This window comes from Schistocerca gregaria, chromosome 3, assembly GCF_023897955.1.
Source record: "Schistocerca gregaria isolate iqSchGreg1 chromosome 3, iqSchGreg1.2, whole genome shotgun sequence".
NCBI lineage: Eukaryota > Metazoa > Arthropoda > Insecta > Orthoptera > Acrididae > Schistocerca > Schistocerca gregaria.
The window spans coordinates 848901368-848928011 of NC_064922.1; the positions used below are offsets into that span (position 1 = coordinate 848901368).

The 26644-nt window shown below is 43.9% G+C and overlaps 1 protein-coding gene across 2 annotated transcripts in view; it reads right to left on the reverse strand.

Moving 5' to 3' along the window:
- The window catches only part of LOC126354764 (folylpolyglutamate synthase, mitochondrial-like), a 130778-nt gene extending 111280 nt beyond the window's left edge, over positions 1-19498 (reverse strand). The window contains exons 1-2 of one of the 2 annotated variants that reach the window (XM_050004657.1): positions 19305-19498; positions 10936-10988 (exon numbers count right to left, since the gene is read on the reverse strand). In XM_050004657.1, the coding sequence (XP_049860614.1) occupies positions 10936-10986 (51 nt within the window). In that variant the 5' untranslated portion in view covers positions 10987-10988; positions 19305-19498. The remainder of the gene's footprint in view (positions 1-10935; positions 10989-19304) is intronic. The other variant, XM_050004654.1, reaches the window with a different exon arrangement.
- Between the last annotated feature and the right edge of the window lie 7146 nt (positions 19499-26644).

The following is a 26644-nucleotide window of genomic DNA, read 5'->3' on the forward strand; positions in this document are numbered from 1 at the left end:
TGGAGGGTATTGCCTGTCTGCAAAGGCCTTTGTGAGACCTTCAGCATACTGGGCGAGGGAGTTCTCAACACTGCAGATGCACCTACCATGAGTGGCCAGCTTTTATGGTACAGATTTTTTGGTGTAGAAGGGGTGGCAGCTGTCAAAGTGCAGGTACTGTTGGTGACTGGTGCGTTTGATGTGGAGTGAGGTGTGGGTAGAGCCATCTGAGAGGAGGATATTGACATCTAGGAAGGAGGCACAGTGGGTGGAGGAGGACTATAGTGAAGTGGGTGAGAGAAGGTGATTAGGTTGTGGAGGAATGAGGATAAGGTGTCCTGGTCGTGGGTCCAGATTATAAAGATGTCATCAATAAACCTGAACATAGTTATTGATTTGGATGTAGTTGGTTAGTCGTATGAGGAATGAAGTGGTGGGTTTGGAATCTGCATAGCATTGGGGGAAGTAGCATACAATCGTGGCAAGGCCATGGCCATGAGGGGTGTTGCTGTATAGGGAGGCTGCATCAACAGTGACAAGTAGGGATGCATGAAGTAAGGATATGGGGATGGTGAAGAGTCAGTGCAGGAAGTGGTTGGTATCTTTAATGTGAGAGGCTAAGTTTTGGACAAATGGTTGGTTATGTTTATCAACGAGGTCCGAGATTCTTTCAGTGGGGGCATTGTAACCAACCACAATGGGGCACCCAGGATTGTTAGGTTTGTGGATTCTGGGGAGCAAGTAGAAGGTGGGTGTGCAGGCTGCTGTTAGGGTGAGAAAGAAGATTTATTCAGGGGAAATGTTCTGGAAAGGGCCTAAAGATTTCAGCAGTGATTGGAGGTTACGTTGGGCTTCTGGGATGGGGTCATTTTGACAGAGCTTGTAGGTGGAGGTGTCGGACAACTGGTGAAGGCCTTCTGCCAGGAAGTCACTCCAGTTCACAACAATGGTGGAACCTTTGTCTGCTGGGAGGATAAGGTCAGGACACATTTCTAGGTTGTGTAGGGCAGTGATTTCTTCTGTTGAAAGGTGGTTTCTCTTAGGGAGAGACCTGGGGAAGCATGGTGAGGCCAGATTGGAAGTTACAAATTCCTGGAAGGTTACCACGGGATTCTTAGATGGGACTGTGGGAGCGTAACACTTGGATGGTGTTATGAACTGGGACAGGCAGAGTTCAAAGTTGGGATCAGATTGGCTTTGGTTGGAGGAACTGGTGGCAAAGAAGTGTTTTCACTGTAGGGAGGGGGAGAAGGAGAGTGGGTCTTTCACAAGTCCAACATGATTAAACCTGGGAGCAGTGCTGAATGTGAAGTCTTTGGAGAGGACAAACTTCTGTTGGAGCTAAGGATTTTTGTGGGGAGGTTAACAACAGCGTTCTGGGACTATTTCAGCTCTGGATTTTGTGGAGTATTGGTAGGGTATTACAGAGGATGCGGTAGCTTGAAAAGATCAACTTGGCACGGTCTGGATGCTATGAGGGGTTGGGACAAGGAGGAACACTGTGTGTAGGATGGGGGTTGGATAGAGGTGCCCCAAAGCGGGAGAAGCATATCAGCAGGCTGGGTAAATTGCGGAGGTGGTGTCTGGAATATTCTTCCAGTTGTTGGGGAGTCATGATTTCAATTTTGATGATGGGTTGTAGGTAATGGGGATTGCATAGTATTCTGCGGAGGCAGTTCAGGGATGCTCGTGCCATGGAGATGTGTTTTTTGTAGAACCAGGTGTGTGAGGGAAAGGAACTGGCAGAATCTGAAAAGATGAAGGCTGTTGCGGAAGGAGGAGTGGGATCCACATGTAGGGATTTTTATGGTTGGGCCATTGGGGGAGAGGGGATGGGGAATTCCATGGCTTAGACACACTTTAAGGAACACAATATGGGACACAGTTTTGGCTAGGGATTGGGGATACTTTCCTGAAACAGTGCAGATAAATAGAACAGGGGTTTATTGTGGATGGATGGAGGGGTGCGATTTGGGGGGGGGGGGGAGAGGGAGAGATGGGGGAGAGGGAGGGATAGTGCTGAGGTAAGAAGTTGAGTTTCGAAACAGCGAGTAAAGATGTCAGGTGGGTATTGCGGAGGGGGGGGGGTTAATAATGTTGATGAGTGTAAGGAATGAAAAGCATTGTTCTGGGAGCCGGGGGTGGTACTGTGACTGGGGCATATCCAATTGCACATGATGTACCATCACACAAGTGAAATAAATATGATTGCACATGATTTGTCATCACACATAAGAAATAAAAAGGAAACAAGGACAAGCAAATCGGGAGCAATACCTGTGAGTGAACTAACTCTGCTCTCGGTCATAACTTATCATATGTCCTTTCAGCAGAGATATCTCTTATGAGTGGAAAAGATGACAGAGCCACTCACATGCAAAAGAAGACACTAAAAGTCATCCACAGAACTACTATTCTCTATCACAGACACAATTGCAGGGAGTACTGGAAGATATTAAGAGTTCAAATACATTAAAACCTACATAGAATAAAATAACCTTCTCCACAAAAACAAGTATAGGTTTCAAAAACACTTATCATGTGAAAAACTCAATTCTCTCTTCACATGTGATACCCTCAGAGTGAGGTTAATTCAGTACTTGTAAGCTTTCACACAGCATTTGATTCAATACAACTCCTGAAAAACTATGTTCCTATGGGATGTCTGGATCAGAAAATTCTTGATAGGCAGGGCATAGCATTTTATCCTGGGTGAGATTCTCCGACAGACACTACAGTAACATCAGGTGCACCCCTGAGGAGCATAGGACGACTCCTGCTGTTCTTGTTACACATTAATGACAATGGATAGTATTAGGTGAAGTTTAAGGCTTCTCATGGATGACGCAATTATCTATGTGGAAACTCCATCTAATAATAACTGTGGTAATATGCAGTTAGATCTCAACAAAATATGACTAATCACTGGCAATTAGCTCTCAATCTGGAGAAATGAACAACTTGAGAGGTTCCATGCCCTCTTTGCATGTCTCCTCTCATTTTCATCAATTTTATTAATGTTCTATGTCATTGCACGGTAGTAACAGACTGAATAAGGCTACTGTAATGAGAGCATTTGTACTGAGAGCTCAAAAAAATACTTTTCACTCAATTCCTAAACATGTCAGGTTACTTCCCTGGATGGCCTGTACGAGGCGAGCACTGGAGGACGTGGCACACTGCGTTTCCGGTTGGGGGCTGCAATTCCCTGTATTATGAGGGGTTCATACAATAGGCTCCAGAGCCTGGCAGAACAACTGGCGTCGGACGAGTTTTGCCTATTGTATGCAGGGCAGAACGACCTGCAAGACATCTGACTGTCAGAGCAGTTTATATGTTTACCGTTCTGGCGCATCCAGAACGAAGATTCCTGGCACCGACTGACTGCATTGTCCCCTTGATTCTGAGAATACTTGTGGACTGTGCCCTTCTGGGTGCGACTGTCTGGCGCCGGATGGCTGGTGGTGATTTTCGTAGCCGGTCAAATGGCAAGTTCAGTGCCCTCAGCTGAACCGCAGAGGCATGATTAATTAACTTAAACTGAGGCTAGTTGACATCATAAAGCCCTGCTCAAAATTGGAGGGATCAGTAGCTATTGGAGCGAATGATGTTCTGAGAAGGTGTTGGAGAATTTTGCAATCAGAACTGAATGCCGATTCACAGTTTTTTGAGGAGAGTAGGGAGTAGATCAATGTTGGCTTCACTCTTGCGTTGCGCGCGGGCAGTGGATTCGGGATCTGATGTTCCTCAGAGTCAGATGGTCCTGCGACTTGGTGACTCATTTTCGGAATAACTTAGAATTCTCAGATAGCCTTCGCGGCCAGGGGTTGACACAGAGTTGCTGCACGACAGAAGTCGGCGCCTGCATCATCTTTCCCCAGATTACGGCCTCTCGGGACTGTGTGGCCTTTGCAGCTGTCCACTGGTGAAACCAGGGACCCGAGGAGGAGAAGATGGATGATGCACCCTCACCCCCACCATCCCCGCTTCATGACCCGAAGCATGTGCAGAGGGGTGGGGATCTTATGGGCGACAGGGGTGGGGTGGGGGAATTTTGGGCGACAGATGTGGGGGGGTATGGGCGAGAGGGGTGGGGTGGGGGGGATATGGGCGACAGGTGTGGGGGGGTATGTGCGAGAGGGGTGGGGTGGGGGAATTTATGGGCGACAGATGTGGGGGGGGGTATGGGCGAGAGGGGTGGGGTGGGGGGGATATGGGCGACAGGTGTGGGGGGGTATGTGCGAGAGGGGTGGGGTGGGGGGGATATGGGCGACAGGTGTGGGGGGGGGTATGTGCGAGAGGGGTGGGGGGGATATGGGCGAGAGGGATGGGGGGTTATGGGCGAGAGGGGTGGGGTGGGGGGATATGGGCGAGAGGGGTGGGGTGGGGGGATATGGGCGAGAGGGGGGGTTATGGGCGTGAGGGGTGGGGGGTTATGGGCGAGAGGGGTGGAGGTGGGGGGTTATGGGCGAGAGGGGTGGGGGTGGGGGGTTATGGGCGAGAGGGGTGGGGGTGAGGGGTTATGGGCGAGAGGGGTGGGTGTGGGGGGGTTATGGGCGAGAGGTGGTGTTGGGGGGGTTATGGGCGAGACGGGTGGGGTTAGGGGGGTTATGGGCGAGAGGGGTGGGTGTGGGGGTTATGGGTGAGAGGGGTGGGGGTGTGGGAGGGTTATGGGCGAGAGTGGTGGGGGTAGGGGGGTTATGGGCGAGAGGGGTGGGGGTAGGGGGGTTATGGGCGAGAGGGGTGGGGGTAGGGGGGTTATGAGCGAGAGGGGTGGGGGTAGGGAGGTTATGGGCGAGAGGGGTGGGGGGTTATGGGCGAGAGGGGGTGTTATGGGCGTGAGGGGTGGGGTGGTTATGGGCGAGAGGGGTGGGGGGGTTACGGGCGAGAGGTGTGGGGTGGGGGGTTACGGGCGAGAGGTGTGGGGGTGGGGGTTACGGGCGAGAGGGGTGGGGGTGGGGGGTTACAGGCGAGAGGGGTTGGTGGTTATGGGCGAGAGGGGTGGGGGGTTACGGGCGAGAGGGGTGGGGTGGGGGGTTACGGGCGAGAGGGGTCGGGGTGGGGCGTTACGGGCGAGAGGGGTGGGGGTGGGGGGTTACGGGCGAGAGGGGTGGGTGTGGGGGGGTTACGGGCGAGAGGGGTGGGTGGGGGGGGGTTACGGGCGAGAGTGGTGGGTGGGGGGGGGTTACGAGCGAGAGGGGTGGGTGTGGGGGGGTTACGGGCGAGAGGGGTGGGTGTGGGGGGTTACGGGCGAGAGGGGTGGGTGTGGGGGGTTACGGGCGATAGGGGTGGGTGTGGGGGGTTACGGGCGATAGGGGTGGGTGTGGGGGGTTACGGGCGAGAGGGGTGGGTGTGGAGGGTTACGGGCGAGAGGGGTGGGTGTGGGGGGTTACGGGCGAGAGGGGTGGGGGTGGGGGCTTACGGGCGAGAGGGGTGGGGGTGGGGGCTTACGGGCGAGAGGGGTGGGGTGCGGGCTTACGGGCGAGAGGGGTGGGGGTGGGGGCTTACGGGCGAGAGGGGTGGGGGTGGGGGCTTACGGGCGAGAGGGGTGGGGGTGGGGGCTTACGGGCGAGAGGGGTGGGAGGGTTATTGGCGAGAGGGGTGGGGCGTTATGGGCGTGAGGGGTGGGGCGTTATGGGCGTGAGGGGTGGGGGGGTTATGGGCGAGAGGGGTGGGGGTTTGTGGGCGAGAGGGGTGGGGAGTTGTGGGCGAGAGGGGGGATTATGGGCGAGAGAGGTGGGGAGTTGTGGGCGAGAGGGGGGATTATGGGCGAGAGGGGGGGATTATGGGCGAGAGGGGCGGTTATGGGCGAGAGGGGCGGTTATGGGCGAGAGGGGCGGTTATGGGCGAGAGGGGCGGTTATGGGCGAGAGGGGCGGTTATGGGCGAGAGGGGCGGTTATGGGCGAGAGGGGCGGTTATGGGCGAGAGGGGCGGTTATGGGCGAGAGGGGGGGTTATGGGCGAGAGGGGGGGTTATGGGCGAGAGGGGTGGGAGTAGGGGCGTTACGGGCGAGAGGGGTAGGGGGTGAGCGGTTACGGGCGAGAGGGGTGGGTGTGGGGGGTTACGGGCGAGAGGGGTGGGTGTGGGGGGTTACGGGCGAGAGGGGTGGGTGTGGGGGGTTAAGGGCGAGAGGGGTGGGTGTGGGGGGGTTACGGGCGAGAGGGGTGGGTGTGGGGGGTTACGGGCGAGAGGGGTGGGGGGTGGGGGCTTACGGGCGAGAGGGGTGGGGGGTGGGGGCTTACGGGCGAGAGGGGTGGGTGTGGGGGGTTAAGGGCGAGAGGGGTGGGTGTGGGGGGTTACGGGCGAGAGGGGTGGGTGTGGGGGGTTACGGGCGAGAGGGGTGGGGTGTGGGGGGTTACGGGCGAGAGGGGTGGGGGTGGGGGCTTACGGGTGAGAGGGGTGGGGGTGGGGGGTTACGGGCGAGAGGGGTTACGGGCGAGGGGGGTGGGGGGTGGGGGGTGGGGGGTTACGGGCGAGGGGGGTGGGGGGTGGGGTGTTATGGGCGAGAGGGGTGGGGGGTTGGGGGTTATGGGCGAGAGAGGTGGGGGTTGGGCGTTATGGGCGAGAGGGGTGGGGGTGGGGGGTTATGGGCGAGAGGGGTGGGGGTTATGGGCGAGAGGGGGTGGGGGTGGGGGGTTATGGGCGAGAGGGGTGGGGGTGGGGGGTTATGGGCGAGAGGGGGGTGTTATGGGCGAGAGGGGGGGTTATGGGCGAAAGGGGGGGTTATGGGCGAGAGGGGGGGTTATGGGCGAGAGGGGGGTTATGGGCGAGAGGGGGGTTATGGGCGAGAGGGGGGTTATGGGCGAGAGGGGGGGTTATGGGCGAGAGGGGGGCTTATGGGCGAGAGGGGGGCGTTATGGGCGAGAGGGGGGGTTATGGGCGAGAGGGGGGGTTATGGGCGAGAGGGGGGGTTATGGGCGAGAGGGGGGGTTATGGGCGAGAGGGGGGGTTATGGGCGAGAGGGGGGGTTATGGGCGAGAGGGGGGGTTATGGGCGAGAGGGGGGGTTATGGGCGAGAGGGGGGTTATGGGTGAGAGGGGGGTGAGGCTAGAGAAGCATAAGATAATGTTACACAGTAACTTGACAAGAGCAGAATTATTAGAAGTTGTCTCAGAACACACACCAAAGAATCCAGTTAACAATGTGGACATAAAGCAGACTGCCTCCCACCATTGCAACTTAAATGCATCAGAACTGATTTGGGCTCAGTTTAAACACCATATTGTTGCAGAAAATGAAAAAAATTACATTGACCAAAATGCAATGGCTTTTGAAAGAAGCAGTTAAGCAAATGACACCACAAGACTAGCAAAAGGTAGTGAACTGTGTGAAAAGAGTGATACAGGAAGCATGGAACAATTACGTGTGTTACAACAGTGTGTCAAATTCTTGTAATACCTGTCACTATGAGTAGTGACACTGAAAGTTACACTGGCACTGACTCTTAATTGAGCAGTGTCTTCCCACTGTCTGTGGAGTTTAGTGTATGTTAATGAATATCTTACTTCCATTAAAGCTTGCATTTGTGACTATTATGATCAATTCCTCTTTCCTTTTATGAATGAAAAATTTTAATCTGTTTGAAACAAATTAACGTAACTACTACCATAATTAAAATTAAGAACAGTTTTTCAACATGCTAGAGACACCATAGAGGTCTACATTTTATGTGAATTTTAGATTTCTTTTACTTGATTTTTGCAAAAAATAGACTTTAAAGTGATTCTCTATTGCTGAAGAGAGCAGTGTGCTGTGGCGGCTGCCTGCTGACAGTACTAGACATGACAATATTACAACTCTGGAGCTTGAACGTCAAGTGGTCACCGCTTTAAAACCAGTTTAGATGTGTCTTGTACACAGAGGATTTTATTGAAGCATGTTACCATGAAAGACTCCAAGGAAACATATGATAAGAGTTATCTGGAGAAAACTGCCTGTAAACCAAAGAACATTGTACAACACAGGCCAACCGAATGAGGCAGTGAAGTCAAGACACAGACCTCATATTCTAGAAGTTAATGATCGAAAAGTCCACGAGTGTACTGCTGGTCCACAGTATCAAATGGGCATTATGCATAGTGACCATTGGACACTGAGGATTGGCAGTACACCTATGGACAGTTCAATCGACAAATATGCTGTCTATAATTGTGAAAGTGTAATCAATGAAGGATTTTGTGCACGAACTAACCTCTCGATTATGTCCCATAAATGTTCAATGGGATTGATGCCAGATGCTCAATGTTCTTCAAACCAGTCATAAACAATTTTGGTCTGGTGATATGGTGTATTCTCATTCATAAAAATTCCATCTTTGTTTGGGAACATGATGTCCAGGAATGGCTTCAAATGGGCTCCAGGTAGCTGAACATAACCATTTCCAGTCAATGATCGGTTCAGTTGGACCAGAGGACCCAGTCCACTTCAAGTAAACACAGCCCACACCACAATAGAGCCACCACCAGCTGGCACCGCACCTTGCCGACAACCTAGGTCTATGGCTTTGTGGGGTCTGCACCACACTGTAACCCTACCATCAGCTTTTACCAACTGAAATTGGGACTATTTTGACCAGGCCACAGTTTTCCAGTCCTCTAGGGTCAAACCAATACGGTTCAGAACCCAGGAGAGGCACTGTAGGCGATGTCATGCTGTTAGCAAAGGCAGTCACGTTGGTCATCTGAAGCTATAGCTCATTAATGCAAAATTTTGCAACACAGTCCTAATGGATACATTTGTCGTATGCCCCACATTGATTTCTGTGGCTATTTCACGCAGAGTTGCTTATCTGTTAGAACTGACAACTGTATGCGAACGCTGCTGCTCTTGGTCGTTAAGTGAAGGCCATCAGCCACTGTGTTGCTCACAGTGAGAGGAAATGTCTGAAACTTGGTATTCTTGGCACACACTTGGTACTGGATCTCGGGACATTGAAGTACCTAACAATTTCCAAAATGAAACATCCCATGTGCTTAGCTCCAGCTAGCATTCCGCCTTCAAAGTTGTCAACTCCTATCGCGCGGCCATAACCACGTCAGCAGCCTTTTCACATGAATTCCGCCCCCCCCCCCCCCCCCCCAGAGTACAAATGACAGCTCCGCCACAGCAATGTCCTTTTATACGCTGTGTACACAATAATACAACCATTTGTATATGTGCATATTGCTATCCCTCTACTTTTCACCTCAGTCAACATATTCTGTGTGTGTACATTTTTGAGCTATTTATTTTCAATGTATTATGTGACAAATCCAGTACATTGTAAGATGACCCATGGATGGATGGATGGATGAATGAATGAGTGGATAAATAAATAAATGTATCTATCAGAGTAGTGACATTTCTCCAAGAGGTAAGTATTCGCCTCACAACTTTAAATTTTTCTCAAAAAAATTATCTCAGGTATACAATAAATATTATCTGGAACACTCTAAGAAAGACTCTGTAAACTTCATGAGAACCTGCTTATAAAACTCAGTGAGTGGAGAAACCACACATATGTTTCAGTTCTTTACTTATCCATACAGTGAAGATTTGAAAATTATATACAATCTGTTACAGTTGTTACTAGCTGTCTTTGATTTTCTTAAAATAAAAAATTAATTTGCCCAGTCATTGGCTTCTACAGACGTTTATCTGCTCGTTTATAGCTGAGTAAGTTGGTCCGTCACAGTCGCAATGGGCTGGGCATGGCAGCATCGCGGGCGAAACTCGACCAATAACGTAATTTGTTTTAGTGAACTACTCTATGACAATGCCTCAGAGTTGTCACAGAACTATAGATGGCTAATGTTTTCACCTGCAGCCATTAGTGCATTGCAGCTGAAAGCTGGCAACAGTGCTAGCAGCTGTCAGGGATCTCCTCGTGCTGTCTCTATTATAGTTATTTCTGTACTGTATGGAATTCACCACAATGCTTTTCACTATATGTGAACATGCAACTTTTCAGTTGAAAATATCCAGCGTTTTTACATTCTACAATTGAAAACAAAGTCAAATGGATGTTAGAATCAAACTGTAGCTTTATGTATGTTAAAGGCAAATTACAGTGAAGTGTAGAATTTGTTTTGCAGATAATTCTACATTTCACTTGACAACATTCACATCTCTATTGAAGTGAATTATGTCATGCTGAAGTTTCACAACTATGGACTTATCACAAAGCACTGCTTTTAGATAAACTTCTACAGACATTCTGTTGTAATCCTTTTGGTCTAAAGGACTATTATGTGAGATCAGCTTATAGGATGTTACTTTGGAAACAGTTGATCAGCTGAAAACTATGACCAAGAACAACGTTAAATCTGGTTAGAAAGTTACAACAGAATTCACCTTCATCATCATCAGAAGATGAAGCAGAAGAAATAATCCATCGGAACCACTCAACACCATCTCAACTGTTTATTGGGATCTCTTCTCTGAAATTACAATGTGTGTTAATGAGGAATGCCAGAATGGTAGTAGTGCACTTACAGGGTACCCAGGATTTTCTGTTGTGTTAGTTGATAACTGTTTGCATAATGAGTGATGGCAAGCGAACACAATGAATCAGGAGGTGGATGATTAGACAATATCATAGAAATTAGTGTTTGATAACAACTGTCATGAAGCCAAATGAATGATGTTACCTACTGGGAAAATGGAATATAATGTGCAGAATTCTGTCATATAAAACAGAGCATTCCGTAACATTTAAACTGTACTCTTCGGCTCCTACCAAAACACTACCTCTGAAATTAGAACATTCTGAAAATACGCGATAATGTTTTTGGAACGATCCTCAGGCTATGCTACTGATCAATCCATCAACACAGTCAATTTTCCTCCAATCACAACTGCTCGCTTCATCATCTCCCAACCAGTCTATAATACTGGAATACGAAATAATAATGCTAGGAATCCTGTCATATTCTGAGAACATATACAAGAAATTAATATGTAAACCTGCAACCAACCTTATAATCCATAACAGCCAGATCAATAGCCACCAGTCTCACACTCTCCATATCTAAAACAAAAGTAATCAATTTTTATCTTTTGCTGCAGCAAGTCGTTAGAGTCCATGAATCTCAGTGATTACTGTATACGATCACCCAACTGGCTACAAACAACAGCAACAAATTGCCAACATCAGTGTGCAAAAGAAGAGCGGCAGTACACAGTAAGCACACACTTCAGCCACCAAGCGATTGCACACACCATGCTACTGCTGGTCAAAAAGATTTCCAAGCACCTAGTACAAGTACAGCATGGCATTAGAGGTTATTAGATGGCAGGCAGCTGATTAAAGAACTGAAAGAAAAATTGCAGCTTCCAAGGGAGATAGAAAAAGTGCAGATTTTGTCATCACCACCTCAAAGTTAAACTACAGAAGATGTGATGCAAGGATTTTGCCTCAGAAAGAATGGTAAAATATTGGCACATAACATGCAGAATTATCTGCAAAACAAATGCTACATTACAATTAAATCTTGCCTTGTGCATACACAGAGCTACAATTTGAATCTAATGTCCACTTGCCTGTTTTCAAATTTTAATCATACAATTGCTGCATATTTTCAACTAAAGAGTTTCATGTTCACAGATGGTGAATTCCAGGACAGCAAAGAAAAAACCTAAAACAGATAAATATTTTTCAAAGTTAAAGGCTGAGCAACTTACTTTTTGAAACTTTCTGGCAGTTTAAAGCTGTGTTTGCCTTTCAGAAGCAAGTGCTCTACCAAATGAGCTACATGAGCAAGACTCATATCCCCTCTCACATGTTACACAGGAGAAGTGTGAAGTTTGGAAGACAAGAGACAAGGTACTGGCAAAAGTAAAGCTGCAAAGATGCGACATGTCGTGTTCAGGTAGGTCAGCTGGTAGGGGAACTTAATCACCAAACGTAAAGGCCCCCGCTCAAGTTCAAGCTTTAATCTGCCAGGGAGTTTCATATCAACCCACACTCCGCTGCATAGGGAAAATTCAGTCTGAACATTAATTTTTTATTTTAAGAAAATAAAAAAATTATAACAACTTCAACAGATTTTACATCATTTTGAAATGTGCATATTCAAAAAGATCATACATTCTTTGCCCATAGTAGCAGGCAGAGCACATTCTTTAACATCCTTATAGCTTTTGAACTGGTCTGTCTCAAGAATTAAGCAAAATTTTCCTGATCAAACAAATTGAGGTATAGAAAAATGAAATCTGACAGAACTCTTTTGAGATACAACCTTTTGGAATTCAGACTAACTGATGAATATTTTTTTTTAATCAACTACCTTTATCCTTGATAACTCAGAAATTATATAAGTAAGCGAGATCCCATTTGCACAGTCTTATGACATGCTGGCTGGCTGGCTGAAAGTCAGGGGGGAAAAAGTCAGCACCAGGAAGTTATACTAGCATTAGATAAAAGCTGCTAAAACATGATCCAAATTTGCCACGACAAGATTTGCGAGCTACTTTGATGGCAAATTTGATTATTATTTTTCTGGCCAAATAGCAAAACTGACTGATAACTTTTCATATATCACTTCCTAATCTACTCCCCTCTGCATCACCTGATTTATTTCAATGAAATTCCATTATCCTCATTTTATTTTTATAAATTTTGCCATCTCTGACGACTTTGCAAATTCATCGTCAAAGGCTGAAGTTTTAATTTGTTCTCCCTGAGCTCTAATTCCCTTCACTGCTTGCTCAATGTACAGACTGAATAGCATTGTGGATTGAGTGCAACCTACTCTCACTCCCTTCTCAGCAACTGCTTCCATTTCACCTTCTTCGACTCTTCCAACTACTATTATATCGTCATACGTGTTCAACAGTGCTAATGAGTCCAGTCTTGAAATTTATTGTTTGCTTGTAAAATAAGTTTGCAGATTGGGTCACTTTCAAGTCTCTTGCTTCACCATAAATACACAGTGGAGCCAATGAGCTCTGAGCTGTGTGCTCTACAGAGGCTGCTCACATAGTGACAGGGCTCTTCGTAGCACAAAGTGTTTCTGTGACATGTGCTTACACACACACAGTCCACAGACCACATTGCACATCCGTGGAGCACTAGTCGACCCTCATCGTTGGGAATGTACAAGTTTCTAGCAGCTGCTGTGGTTGGTATGAAAATGGTACAATCTGAGGGGATTCATCAAAACATTCTTGATACAAGTGTTGTTCAGTTCTACCATTACGAACCATTCCATGAAGCAGGAGATTTGACAGTGATCTAAAATTGAAATTTATTTTATTTTCAAATCATACGCTTCCAGACATGGGTTCTTTATCAAAACTTATCCATTAAGTTCCCTCTACAGCCCCTAAGAGGCCTTTACTATGAGTTGTGAAACACCATTTACATTCCTTCCATGTTCCAGCCTTCCTTCTTCACTTAGTACTGGTTTGCCATTTGAGCTCTTGATATTAATACAGCTGCTTTTCTTTTCTCAAAATATTTCTTTAATTTTTCTATAGATTGCATAAATCTTTCCTGCAGTCATGCATGCTTCTACAGCTCCATATTTCTCCTCTAACCATTCCCAAGTTGCCACTTTGCACTTACTGTCAACCTCATATTTTATATATGTCTGTTGCCTATTTCCTTTGGCCTGCTTCACTTGCTATGTTACATTTTCTCCTTTCATCAATTAAATTCAATACCTCATGTGTTATTAAATGATTTCTACTACAACTTTTATTTTTGTGTAGTTGTTCCTCTGTTACCTTCACTATTCCATCCCTCAAAGCTACCTGCTCGTCTTCTATAGTGTCCCTCAGCCTCGTTTTAATCAAAAGTTGTCTTTATGCTTCCTTAGAAACTCCACAACTTCTGGATCTTTCAATTCATCTGTATTCCATCTCCCTAGTATCCTACTCCTCTCCTCTCCTGTTTCTTCATTTTCAATGTGCACTTCATAAACAAATAATTATGGCCCAAATCCTGCCACTGGAAATGTACTGCAGTTCACAAACTGGATTTGAAATCTGAAACATATCTGGAACCATCTAGAATCTCCAGGTCTCTTCCATGTATGCAACCTTCTTTCACTATTTTTAAAGTATAACCGATAATTTAACTCTGTGCTGGGCAAAATTCTTTCATTCATTTCCACCATTCATTCTCCAACTATATTTTCTTTTATTTCTCTTTTACTATTGAATACCACATTTTTATCTCCCTTAAAGATCTGAATCATTTCTTTCATCTCCTGATATGATTATTCAATCTCATCAACATTTGCAGATTAAGTGGGATACAGAGTATGTGTGAGACTTTTCAGAAATAAAACTCTGGAAATGTTGACCACAGCTAGCAAAAGAATAAATGGTGTATCTAAAATAGCAGAACCAATTGCAGGATGCCAGACACAAACAATAGCACAGCAGCCATCACCAGCAGCTGCTACTTCAGCAGAACCAACACCAGTGTCAGCTAAATCAGCATCAACAAAAACAAATCTATTATCAGAAGCAGCTATAACAAACGAAAAAGCAATGTTATCATCACCCCAGTCAACAGCAAAACCACAATCACCACTGGCAACAGCAGCAGCATCCCCAGGATCATTATCATCAGAAACACTGTCAAAAAGAGAAGAATCGACACCAATAACAGAAAATGCATCATCAACATTGGCAGAAGTAATAGGAGCCACTCATCCCCTTAACAAGATCAGAATTTCACCACCATTCCATCTGAAGGAGCAGTCAACATTGGAAAACTCATCACATGGTCATATACTGCAGAAGAGGAAAGCAGCAGTTCCATTCCAACCCAATGATTTTTTGCTGCAGGGCTACAGGAGAACCACAGCAATATAAGTACAAGTGTAATGTTCTTACATATTAATGTGCAGTCTCTTAAGAGCAAACTTAATGAACTTTAGTATTGGCTGGAAAACTTAAACTGCACTGTGATTTCAATACATTAACACTGGCTTAGCAATGAGGAACTAACATTAAGGGTACCATTGGGATACGAATTGGCAACCAACTACTGTAGAACAAGTATTAAACAGGGTGGTGTATATGTGTATTTCAAGAATAGTGCAAGCCTAATCTATGAAGTTTTAGATGTAAGTGGCATGTGTATAGAAGCAAAATTTGAAGCTGCAGCCATAATGTTGGAAAAACAGGAAATTATAATAGCTTCAGTATACGCCCCCCCCCCCCCCCCCCCCCAGAACACAATGAAGATCTGTTTTGGAGCTTCTGGAGAAATTGATATTCTTGCTAATCAAATACAAAGATTACAGAATACTAATATTTGGTGATATAAATATAGACATTTGGTTTAAGAGTAGAAATGCTGATCAATACTGAATACATTAAGGTCCCTTAACTTCAGTTGCGTAAATGACAAACCCACAAGACAGGAAGCATGTCTAGATAACATAATATGTAATTTTCATCTAAACAAAACAGAATTCGACACAATCATGCTAGGCATTTCAGACTATGACAGACTCTGCCTCAGACAAACTCTTAACAGTAAAGCAACTGAAATATTCACAGACTGCACTAAAATTTTAAGACCAATTAATGAATCAATGCTACACAAGTTGATAAGTAAATTGAATTTAATAAAATGGGATAAAATAATAACCACTGTGGGTGCACATGAATCTACAAACAATTATTTACATCTGTTAACTGAAAATTTTGAAGCACATTGTCCTAAACTTTGCAAGAAAATATCACAGCAAAATTGTTACACCAGACCAATAAATCTATAAAGCTGGTACACCCCACATATAAGTAGAATAAGAACCATAATGCTACTCTACCATGATAGGTCTTAGCACAATAATGCTGAAAAGGAAATGTATATGAAAGTGAAAAAGATTTACAGGTCTGAAATCAAGGCAGTTAAGTGCAAAGCAAATGATGCATATATATACTGAACTCCGTGAATAAATGCAAAGCTGCATGGGAAATTATTAAAAATGAAATAAACTGGGATGATAAAGTATAACAGACACCAATTCTACCTGATATTCTAAATGCACATTTTGTCAGTCCTCAGACAGACAGAAGCACAATGGGGGATGTGAGTAAGGCAGAGGCAGTGCTGCCGGCAATGAACAGTAAGCAGACAGACAGCTTTCAATGACCTCATGAAACTGAGAAGATGGTTAATAAATCAATAGCTAACCTCAGTAATTCTAGAGCAGAGGATTACTATGGTCTCTCAAATTATGTTATTAAATATATCAGAAATCAAATTGTAACAACACTGACTAAAATAATCAACAAAATTTTAAATGATGGTAATTATCTGGAATGTTTAAAAAATATCTGCAGTTAAAACAGAACATAAGGAACGAGATATAGCATCTCCGTATAACTGTCAACCAATACCACTTACACTCACAGTATCAAAAATAATAGAATTCTGCATGCATAAACAAAGGAATCAATATTTTGAACATAATGATAAACTTATCTCCTCACAGTATGGTTTCAGAGCCAGCCTTTCTACAGTCAAAGCAGTTGAGAGTATGGTATCAAAAATATAAAATTGTTTTGAAAATAAAGATATTATCTGAGTAACACTGTTGGACCTCAGGGAAGCTTTTGATGTGGTATACAGTACTCTTATGAAAAAGCTCTACCACTACGAAGTGAGAGAGAATGCTCTATGCCTAATGCAGGCTTACTTGGACTATAAAAAACAGTTAGTTAAGGTAAATAATCAAATGTCAGGATGTCTCCCAGTTATACAGGGTATACTTCAAAGATCTGTTCTTGGACCTTTCCTTTTCATTATTTACATAAATGATTTAACTGCATTTGTACCATGCAATGCAGTGCTATAAGCTGATGACACAACATTCATCACATTTGATACCAACCTTGAACATGTGCAACAAAGATCGCACTGCCAATGGAGAGATGCACTACTTGGTTTGTGGCAAATGTACTGCATAAGAATGATAGTAAAACTGAAGCCATTGTATTCAATCTGAATGCTCCCAGTCATGATAACAAAACAGTAAAATTATTAAGATTTCATATAGGGCCTAGATCAAAAACACAGCTGGGATACCCAAACAGGGAAGTTGTGTGGCAAACTGGCACGTGTCATCTATCTGCTGTACAAGCTGAGGACCAGTGTCAGCACGGAACTTTTATTATATGCATACTTTACATTCTTCCATTCCCATCTGAGTTACAGAATACTGTTATGGGGCAATTCTGAATGCCCAAAATTAGTTTTTAAATGACAAAAGGAAGCCATAATGTGCATAGCAGGACTTAGCCCATATGAATAAAGTCGAGATTATTGTACGAAACTAAATATAACGAAAGTGCCTGGCCTGTATATTTACAGCTGCCTTGTTTTCGATGAATAAATTTGACTTAAGGAGGACGGTTCATGACCATAACATAAGAAGTGGACATAGAAGTAATATGCCATATGTTGGGCTTGCAAACACACACATCAGTTACAAATTTCTTGGTCCTGTCTACTTCAACAAATAACCTGAAAATGCCTATACCATGCCAGTAAATAAACTTAAAACTAGTCTTTCGGAAAGGATGAAAAGTAAAGTAATTTACTCTGCTCAAGAGTTCCTCGTGTATGTGACAAATGACCCACTTTCCTTATGAAAACGAACAATAAATTAACTAAATGTATCATGTACTTATTGTTAATTATCTGTTTGATTATTTATTTGTCATTTTCTGAACTATGTAGTTTATTTATCTTGTAATTGGTTTGTTAGGAAACTTTTTGTTGTCTTGACATTTGCATAGGTATGTATTGCATCCATCTTTGATTATTATATTGTAGTTAATGACAGTTGTCCACTTTATTATTATTATTATTATTGTGTTAACACTGATGACACCAATTGAATGTAAACATGCTCCAAGGTGGAATAAAACATTTGTAGTTGTAAAACATTTGTATTTGTGTGTATAAACATGGTGGGAGTTGCCTTTGTGCCTATGATAATGCACTCATTAGGCTGTTCACAGCAGCTCATCTACATATCTCTTTTATTCTTGCTTAGTATCAGATTTACTCCTGCATTACTCTTATCAATTTTGTGTTGATAACGTCATATTAACCTGACAATTCCATATATAAATTCAACCTAACCATTTATCTTTTTGAATTCTCAAATATTCTTGCCCAATTAAGGGATCATTTGATGCTCCAGCCTGCAGAACTCCAGATTAGTTTGTCCCCAAGATGACGTACTATTACGTAGTCCGCACCTGGGCATCCGAACTGGGAGCCTCCAGCATATGACACGAAAGTGGATTCCATCATCATTAAAGTATACTGAGAAGAGGTGCATGCTCAAACAGCTGTCGTTCTCCCCTGCCTTCAGCCATTCACAGTATCAACGTAACAAGACAAATTGCTTAATGTGTTACAAGGCCAATCGGGCAATCATCCAATTGGTGTAGGCCAATCAGGCAATCATCCACTTGGTTGTCTGCCTCTCTATAGCTGCGTGGTCAGTGCAGCAGAATGCCATGCAAGGGGCTCGGGTTCGATTCCCAGCCAGGTTGAAGATTTTTCTCCACTCAGGGACTGGCTGTTGTGTTGTCTTCATCATCATTTCATCCTCATCCACACACAAGTCGCCAATGAATCAAATAAAATGACTTGCACCAGGTGGCCAGTCTCCACACAGTATGGCTCCCGGCCTAAATACATATATCATCATTATCCACTTGGTTGACCCTGCAAAAACTGGAAAGACTCTTGACCCTCTTTAGGAACATTATGTTAGCCTGACCCCTGCAATGACAAACACTGAATGTTATCACACCTATAGAATGGCTACCTGTATTGCACAATTCACAACACAGCAGCGATCTCCACCGCTCGTGGTGGTCTCTTAAAGGTAACAATTATATTAAGCTTACCTGTTTCAGTTTTCCATGTTATTGATATGTGCTATACTTAAAAACGGCGTAATAAAGTTAAATTATATCTGACAAGTGGTTAAACAAAAACCGTGACAGATAATGTTTACTGCAGTCTACGCATGCAAATAAAGAATTTGGAGCAATAGGATAGTAATCTAAATTTTACTACAGTAAGAGTTTACTGTACAATAGTCTCGATCACATATCTGTTACAAATTATTTTGGAATACTCTACATGGGAGCTACAATGTGAATTGTACCTTTAAAGCTATATATTAAGATATCTATAGTGCTGGAATTTTATTTAAGAAATAAATAGTACGTAGTAATTGGTGTTATTTCAAGACTGTGTTATTATTTGTACACCCATATTAGTGTTTCATAACACTATGCTCAGGGCACTTGTATTTCTATTACTTTTAATGTGTCACTGATGTTGCTTACCCACCTCGTATTTATAAGAGCTCTGCGTGACCGATCGCCAACGTTTACATGAGAAATATAGACTGTCTTTTACCATCTTTGAACGCTGGAGTATAATACACATGTGCAAATCTACAACAACCTTGAGGATTTAATTCAAATCACAAGCGCTTATACAACCACTCCACAGATGTACGAAACGTGCAGTGTGGCCAACACAAATTCTACATCCATCTACTTCAATAGTCTGCAAACCATTGCGAAGTGTATACAGAGGGTACTTCCTAATCTCCTCGTTCCATACGACGCGCGGGAAGAATAACTGTTTAAATGCGTCTGTGCGTGCTGCAATTAATCTAATCTCGTCCTAACGATGTCTACGGAGTGATGCGTACGGGTAGTAGGATATTCCTAGAGCCATCTTTTAAGTCTAACAGGTTTTCTCTAGGTAGTTGGCGTCTATCTTCAAGTGCCTGCCAGTTCAGCATCTCTGTTACTTTCTACCACGGCTCTAACAAACCTGAAACCATTGACCCTGCTCTTCTGTCTATAATTTCCATATCCTGTCGCTGTATACGTTCAATATCCCCAGCTAGTCCTATTTGGTATGAGTCCCACATACGTGAGCAACATTCTGCGATGGATAGCAGGAGAAATTTGTAAGCAATGTCCTTTGTAAACTGATGGCATTTTCGTAGTATTCTGCCAATAAATCGAAGTCTGCCACCTGCTTTCCTACGACTAGGCGTATGAGATCGTTCCATTTTTATATTTCTACAAAGTGTTATCAGCCAGGTACTTGTGTGATATGATCGATTCCAACTGTGACTCCTCGATACTGTAGACATAAGATACTACGTTTTTTTCGTGAAGTACACAATTTTACATTTCTGAACATCTAAACAAGTTTGCTAAAGTTGTAGGGGCAACTCAGTGGATGATTACCTGATAGGCATTGTAACATTAGCCAATATTGTCTTGCTTTGGAATGTTATCAAGATCTGACCGAATATTTGTGCAGCTCTTTTACAGGTAGTTCTTGATTATAGATAAATGCATCATCTGCAAAAATCTGAGGTTACTATTAATATTGCCTAGAAAAGCGTTAATAAACAACACGAACGGCAAGAGTCCCAAAGCATTTCCCTGGGCACACTCGAAGTTACTTCTAATCTGTCGATGTCTCTCCGTCCAAGATGTTGTGGCCTCTCTAACAAAAAAAACCACAATCCAGTCACAAATTTCGCGTGATGCCCCATACGATCGTGGTTTTGATAATGAACGTAAATGTGGTACTGCGTCAAATGCTTTTCGTAAGTTAAGAAATACCCCATCTACTTAATCTATGATTTTCGGGATGTAGAGTGAGAAAAGCGCGAGTTGGGTTTCATTTGAGGGGCGTTTCCGGAATCTATGCTAGTTGGGATGGAGGGCGTCATTCCTTTCGAGATAATCCATTACGTTTGGGCTCAGAAAATGTTCTAAGATTCTACAATAAATGGACGTCAAGGATATTGGACGGCAGTTTTGTGGATCGCTTCTACTACCCCTCTTGTAGATGGGTGTGACCTGTGCTTTCTTCTAACTACTGGACACAACTTTCTGTTCGAGGGATCTGCAGTAGGCTATAGTTAAAAAAGGTGCTAACTCAGCTGCATAGTCGGCACAGAATCTGATAGGGATTACGTTAACTCCTGGAGTTTTGTTCAGTTTTTTAAGATTTCAGTTGTTTCGCAACACCACTGACACTATTTAATGTCTATTTCACTCATCTTTAAACTGGCACAATACTCATGTATTTTCATTTGTAAAGGAACATTTGTAAATCGAATTCAACACTTTTCTTTTAGTTTGCTACCCTCAATTTCTTATGAATGAATTTCCGAAAGATCGCAGTTATCAATTCATTTCTTCATTACCGAAATGGAGGCAACCTATAGTAGCTGTGGGTACATAAGAATACGAACCAAGAGGTATCATGTTTGTGTCATGACCTCAGAAGGAGCCGTATTATATTAACTTGGAATACATTCAAAACATTTGTGGGCGCCCTTCGTCCATGTTGATGAATAGCATTTCGCATGGGAAGAAGCTATAATTCCATATCCGAGGCTAAATATTTGCTTTAGTAGGCATCAGAGTGATGCCGAATTGAACACTTTTCAAAAAATTCGTAAGAAATGAATGCCTCTCGCTCCCACTACCCATGGCGATTAGAATACAATCTACATCCATACTTTGGAAAACTCTAAGAAGTACATGGCAAAGGATACTTCCTCTCATACCATTCATTGCGGCTTCTGCCCTTTCCAATAGTGTGTGGAGCAGAGAAGACTGACTGCCCAAATGCTTCTGTGCACGCCATAATTAGTATGTTATTGACTTCATAGTTATCCAGACAGTGATATGTAGGAGGCTGTAGTACATTCCTAGATTGTTCACTTATTACTGGTTCTGATAACTTGGAAAGTATATTTTCATGGGTAGTTGGAGACCATCGTTTACCATTTGTCAGCGCAGGTTATTCAGCGTTCCCATGACACTCTGCTGTGGGTCAAACGAACCTTGGACTATTTTCTAGTCTCATTGTGGTTAACTTCCATAATGGATTTTAGGAGGGTCTGGTTTCAAAAGCCAAATGGTAGCCACCCCTGTTAATTATTCTGGCTTTTTCACACTCATCCTAATAGATTAATGCTGATACACGGTGAAACAACACTCTTGTGGGCGGTTTGTGGGTTTGAATAGCCTCCGGGTATGACCATGCAGTGCTTTTGTCCTGCGGTCATAGCATGGTGGCACTGGCAGCAGCCCACATATGCAGAGGTGTGTTGGTGCATGTCAGAGTATGGTGCATCGAATAAGTGGTCAGACCTTTCCAGACGTGCTAATGGTGACTGTGTGTTGGAAATGGCTCAAAGAACACATATTGGTGACATTATGAGGGGTAGCATACTAGGGCTACTGGAGGCTGGTCAAACACAGCAGGACGTAGTACGGCCCCTCCATGTGCCACAAAGTGTGATCTCAAGGTTATGGCAAAGATTCCAACAGACAGGAAATGTGTCCAGGCGCTACAGTATGGGAAGTCCACAGTGTACAACACCACAAGAAGACCAATATCTCACAATCAGTGCACACAGATGGCCACCACGGTGTACTACAGATAGCCTTGCTCGGGTCCTTACTGCAGCCATTGGAACAGTTGTCTCCAGACACACAGTCTACAGACGACTGAACTGACATGAGTTATTCGCCCGGAGACCTGCAAGGTGCATTCCACTGACCCCTGGTCACAGGAGAACCCGTAAAGCCTGGTGTCAAGAACACAGTACGTTGTCATTAGAACAGTGGTCCCAGGTTATGTTCACGGACGAGTCCAGGTATAGTCTGAACAGTGATTATCGTAGGGTTTTCATCTGGCGTGAAGCAGGAACCATGTAACAATCCCTTAATGTCCTTGAAAGGGACCTGTATGGATGTCGTGGTTTGATGGTATGGGGTGGGATTATGATTGGTGCACGTACACCCCTACATGTCTTTGACAGAGGAACTGTAACAGGTCGGTGTATCGAGACATCATTTTGTACCAGTATGTTCACCTTTTCTGGGGTGCAGTGCGTGCCACCTTCCTCCTGATGGATGATAACACACGGCCCCACCGAGCTGCCATCGTGGAAGAGTACCTTGAAACAGAAGATATCAAGAGAATGGAGTGGCCTGCCAATTCTCCAGACCTAAACCCCATCGAGCATGTCTCATATGCTCTCGGTCAATGTATCGCTGCACGTCTTAAAACTCCTATTACACTTCAGCATCTCCTACAGGCACTGGTGCAAGAATGGAAGGCTATACCCCCGTAGCTGTTCTACCACCTCATCCAGAGTATGCGATCCCGTTGTGCGGCCTGTGTACGTGTGCATGGTGATCATATCTCATATTGATGTCAGGGTACATGCTCAGGAAACAGTGGCGTTTTGTAGCTCATGTGTCTCGGGACGGTTTTCTCAGCTTATCACCAACCCTGTGCACTTACAGATACGTGTCGTGTGTGTTTCCTATGTGACTATGCTATTAGCGCCAGTTTTGTGTAGCGCCATGTTGTGTGGCACCACATTCTGCAATTATTCTTAATTTATGAGCACGAGTGTAATATGAAGTTGTGCAAGGCCTTTCTCTATTTCCTTGATGCAGTGGATTTGTCGTTGTTGGCTACACGGAAGATATTATGGGATAACCTACAGGGTGCAGTCTGTACAAGTGGCCCTATTAAGCTGGGTGTCTTCTTCTAACTGCATTGGTGAGGTTTTCTTGGTGTTGCTAAAGAATTCACAATTATATCTGTACCACAGTCTGGTATGAGTCTTGGTCCAATTACCTTTCATGTAATTTGAAGATCTTAATGGGATCTCATTGGTTAGGCATAGACACTCTGCTGTGTAGAGGAGTTATAGTATCTTAGTTTGATACTCAGTTATAGACATTTTGAGGCCCAAGTTTTTCTACAAGCATAGCATGTCTTACATTGATTCTTTGATCGAGAACTGTTGTTTCACTGACATCTCCAGCGTTCTTTACAGTTTCAGTTCTCTTGACAAGTTTAGTTGTGCTGATTCTCATCATTCAAAAGGCATTTTTTATGTTGTTGTTATGGTTTTCAGTCTGAAGATAGGTTTGATGCAGCTCTTCACACAACTTTATCCTTTGCAAGCCTCTTCAGCCCTGAATAACTACAGAAACTCACATCTATTTGAACCTGTTTGCTGCACTCCTGCTACAGTCGCAGGTTCGAATCCTGCCTCGGGCATGGATGTGTGTGATGTCCTTAGGTTAGTTAGGTTTAAGTAGTTCTAAGTCTAGGTGACTGATGACCTCAGATGTTAAGTCCCATAGTGCTTAGACCCATTTGAACCATCTTCACCCTCTAGCTGGTGAAGCACCTGGATATGATATTCCATCTTTTTAAGGGTCTAGTGAAGCATTTTCCACACTGTGGATTTCGGCATGGATAGTTTACGACTCAGCCGGCGGGTAGATTCCGATGGACTTCTTTCGATAGCTTCCCTCAAACGATGCGCAGATGGTGGTCGCCCAGCGCGTCTCCCATCAGGTACAGATCCTGTACGCCGGAATTTGTTGACGACCGTCCGAATGGCAAGTCTTGTAGGGGCATACTTCCAACACTTTCTTTCAAACAACCTCTGGACCACAGCATAGGTTTCGCCACATAAACGATGTTCCAGAATTGTGATTCTTTCGGCAATTGTAAACACTGTGATGTCTCTTCACGGTACCTGTAACAGAAATAATCCACGTGTATGTTTTCCGCAAAATGGATACTTACTTTATGGGCACCCTGTACAGTACAATCAGAAACAACAAATAACACATCTTTCAAATGTCATTTTTTTTCCTCTACTAACGGCGTTGTATTACAATAGCCTAATTCACATTTGTATTCCTTGCTACAAGCAAGTAAGCTCACACATTTGAAGATGAAAATCAGTGTAATGCGCTTTCATAAATCCATGTTATTTAGGTCTGTAGTATTTACCATAAGCATCTAATCGGTAAGAGATGCTCACGACTGTGAGTTGTCATCAGTGGAAGACAAACGATAAAATTCCCGTTTTCACGACCCCTCCCCCTCAGCGACCAATCTATTAACAACATAGTTTATAAACAACTTAGACTGGTTAAGGCGCCACCATATTTGTTGTTAACTAAGTACCTCCATACAATCTACTTTCCCTCTGCACTCTAAACACCATGGAGGTAACACGAACCGTCAATTTTTCAGGCGCTAATTCAAAAAGAATTATATCGTAAACAATAAGACTATCGATAGTTAAACAAGACTACCGATAGTGACGATAGTGCAGATACTATTGATTAATCGATAGTTTATCGATGTTTAAGGAAGACTGGGTCTGGAAGTCTTGGAACCGAGGTGATGAAACCTTTTTTGATGTGTGTATTTGAAAATAGTGTTCCATCTGGTGTGCCAGGTTCCTTGGAAATTCATGGCAATGGAGGAAAGGAAAATGGGGAACATGAAGGTCAACGAAAGAAGAAAGTGAAGGCAATTATCATTTCTAATTGAACAACAGAAGACGCGACTGACTCTAAAACCTATCCTGATACAGCAGAAACTGAACAGCGAAAATCCAATTTGGTGGCAGCACTAAAAGGAAAATCTTCTGTTGAGTGCTTTGAAGACTTTTTTGATGAACAGGCATTGAACTTGATTGTCAGTGAAAGTATCCGATTTGCTACACAGAACAATAATCACAGCTATGAGTTATCTAGTGGGTGCATAAAAAAGTTCATAGATATACTACTCTTCACTGGATACCATGCTCTTCCATGGGAAAAGCTATACTGGAATCAAGATGAGGCGTTCGACATACGATGTGTATGACAGTGTATGAGTTGCAAGAGATATCTGGAAATAAAGCGCCACCTTCATTTCCATGATAACCCACGTCTGAACAGAATCCCACCCGACGAAAGGGATAAACTTTTTTTAATTTGTCCATTGATGGATTTGCTGAATAATAATTTCATGAACTTTCAAGTTTTTCCCGACATCCCGATGAGCAAATGGTACGATATTATGGACACCATTACCTGAAACAATTCATTCACGGGGAAACCAGTGAGATCTGGATTCAAATAGTGGGCCATATGCTGTTCTCAAAGCGGTTTCTGCTACCATATATCAGCCTATGAAGGAAAATCGAAGACTCCTGAACTACACAAAAATATTTTGATAACTTTTTCACTACTTTCTGTTTGATGAAAGGGCTCTCAAAAAGGAGAGTAAGGGCAACTGGAACTGTCCATTTGAACCGAATGAATAACTGTCCAATAGAATCTGAGAACAGCATGAAGAAGAAACGAAGAGGAGGGTATGACCATAGGTTTGACAAGAATACGGAGATAATGGCGGTAATGTGGAAGGATAAAAATTGTGTAAAGGTCTTGTCAAACCATGAGACAGTGCATTTAGTAAGCCAAGTAAAGATATGGAACAAAGCTGAGAACAAAGAAGCGCAAGTTTTGCAGCCAAGAATGATTGCAGAATGTAGCAATCATATGGGATGTGTGGACAAACTGTGCTGAAATGTGCAGCAATATTGTGTAAGAATTCGATGTAAGAAGTGGTCTTCCCATTGTTCAGAAATGCATTAGATGTAGCGTTGGTCAACGCGCACATCTACTACCTCTTGAATGAAAATGTTCCACTGTTTCAATTCCGGAGGATGGTGGCATATCTTATTCAATCATTTGCTGCTTCTGATCTGAAAAGGGCAGGACGTCCATCACAACCACAATCATCCCTTCCATATGTTGCAATTGAAC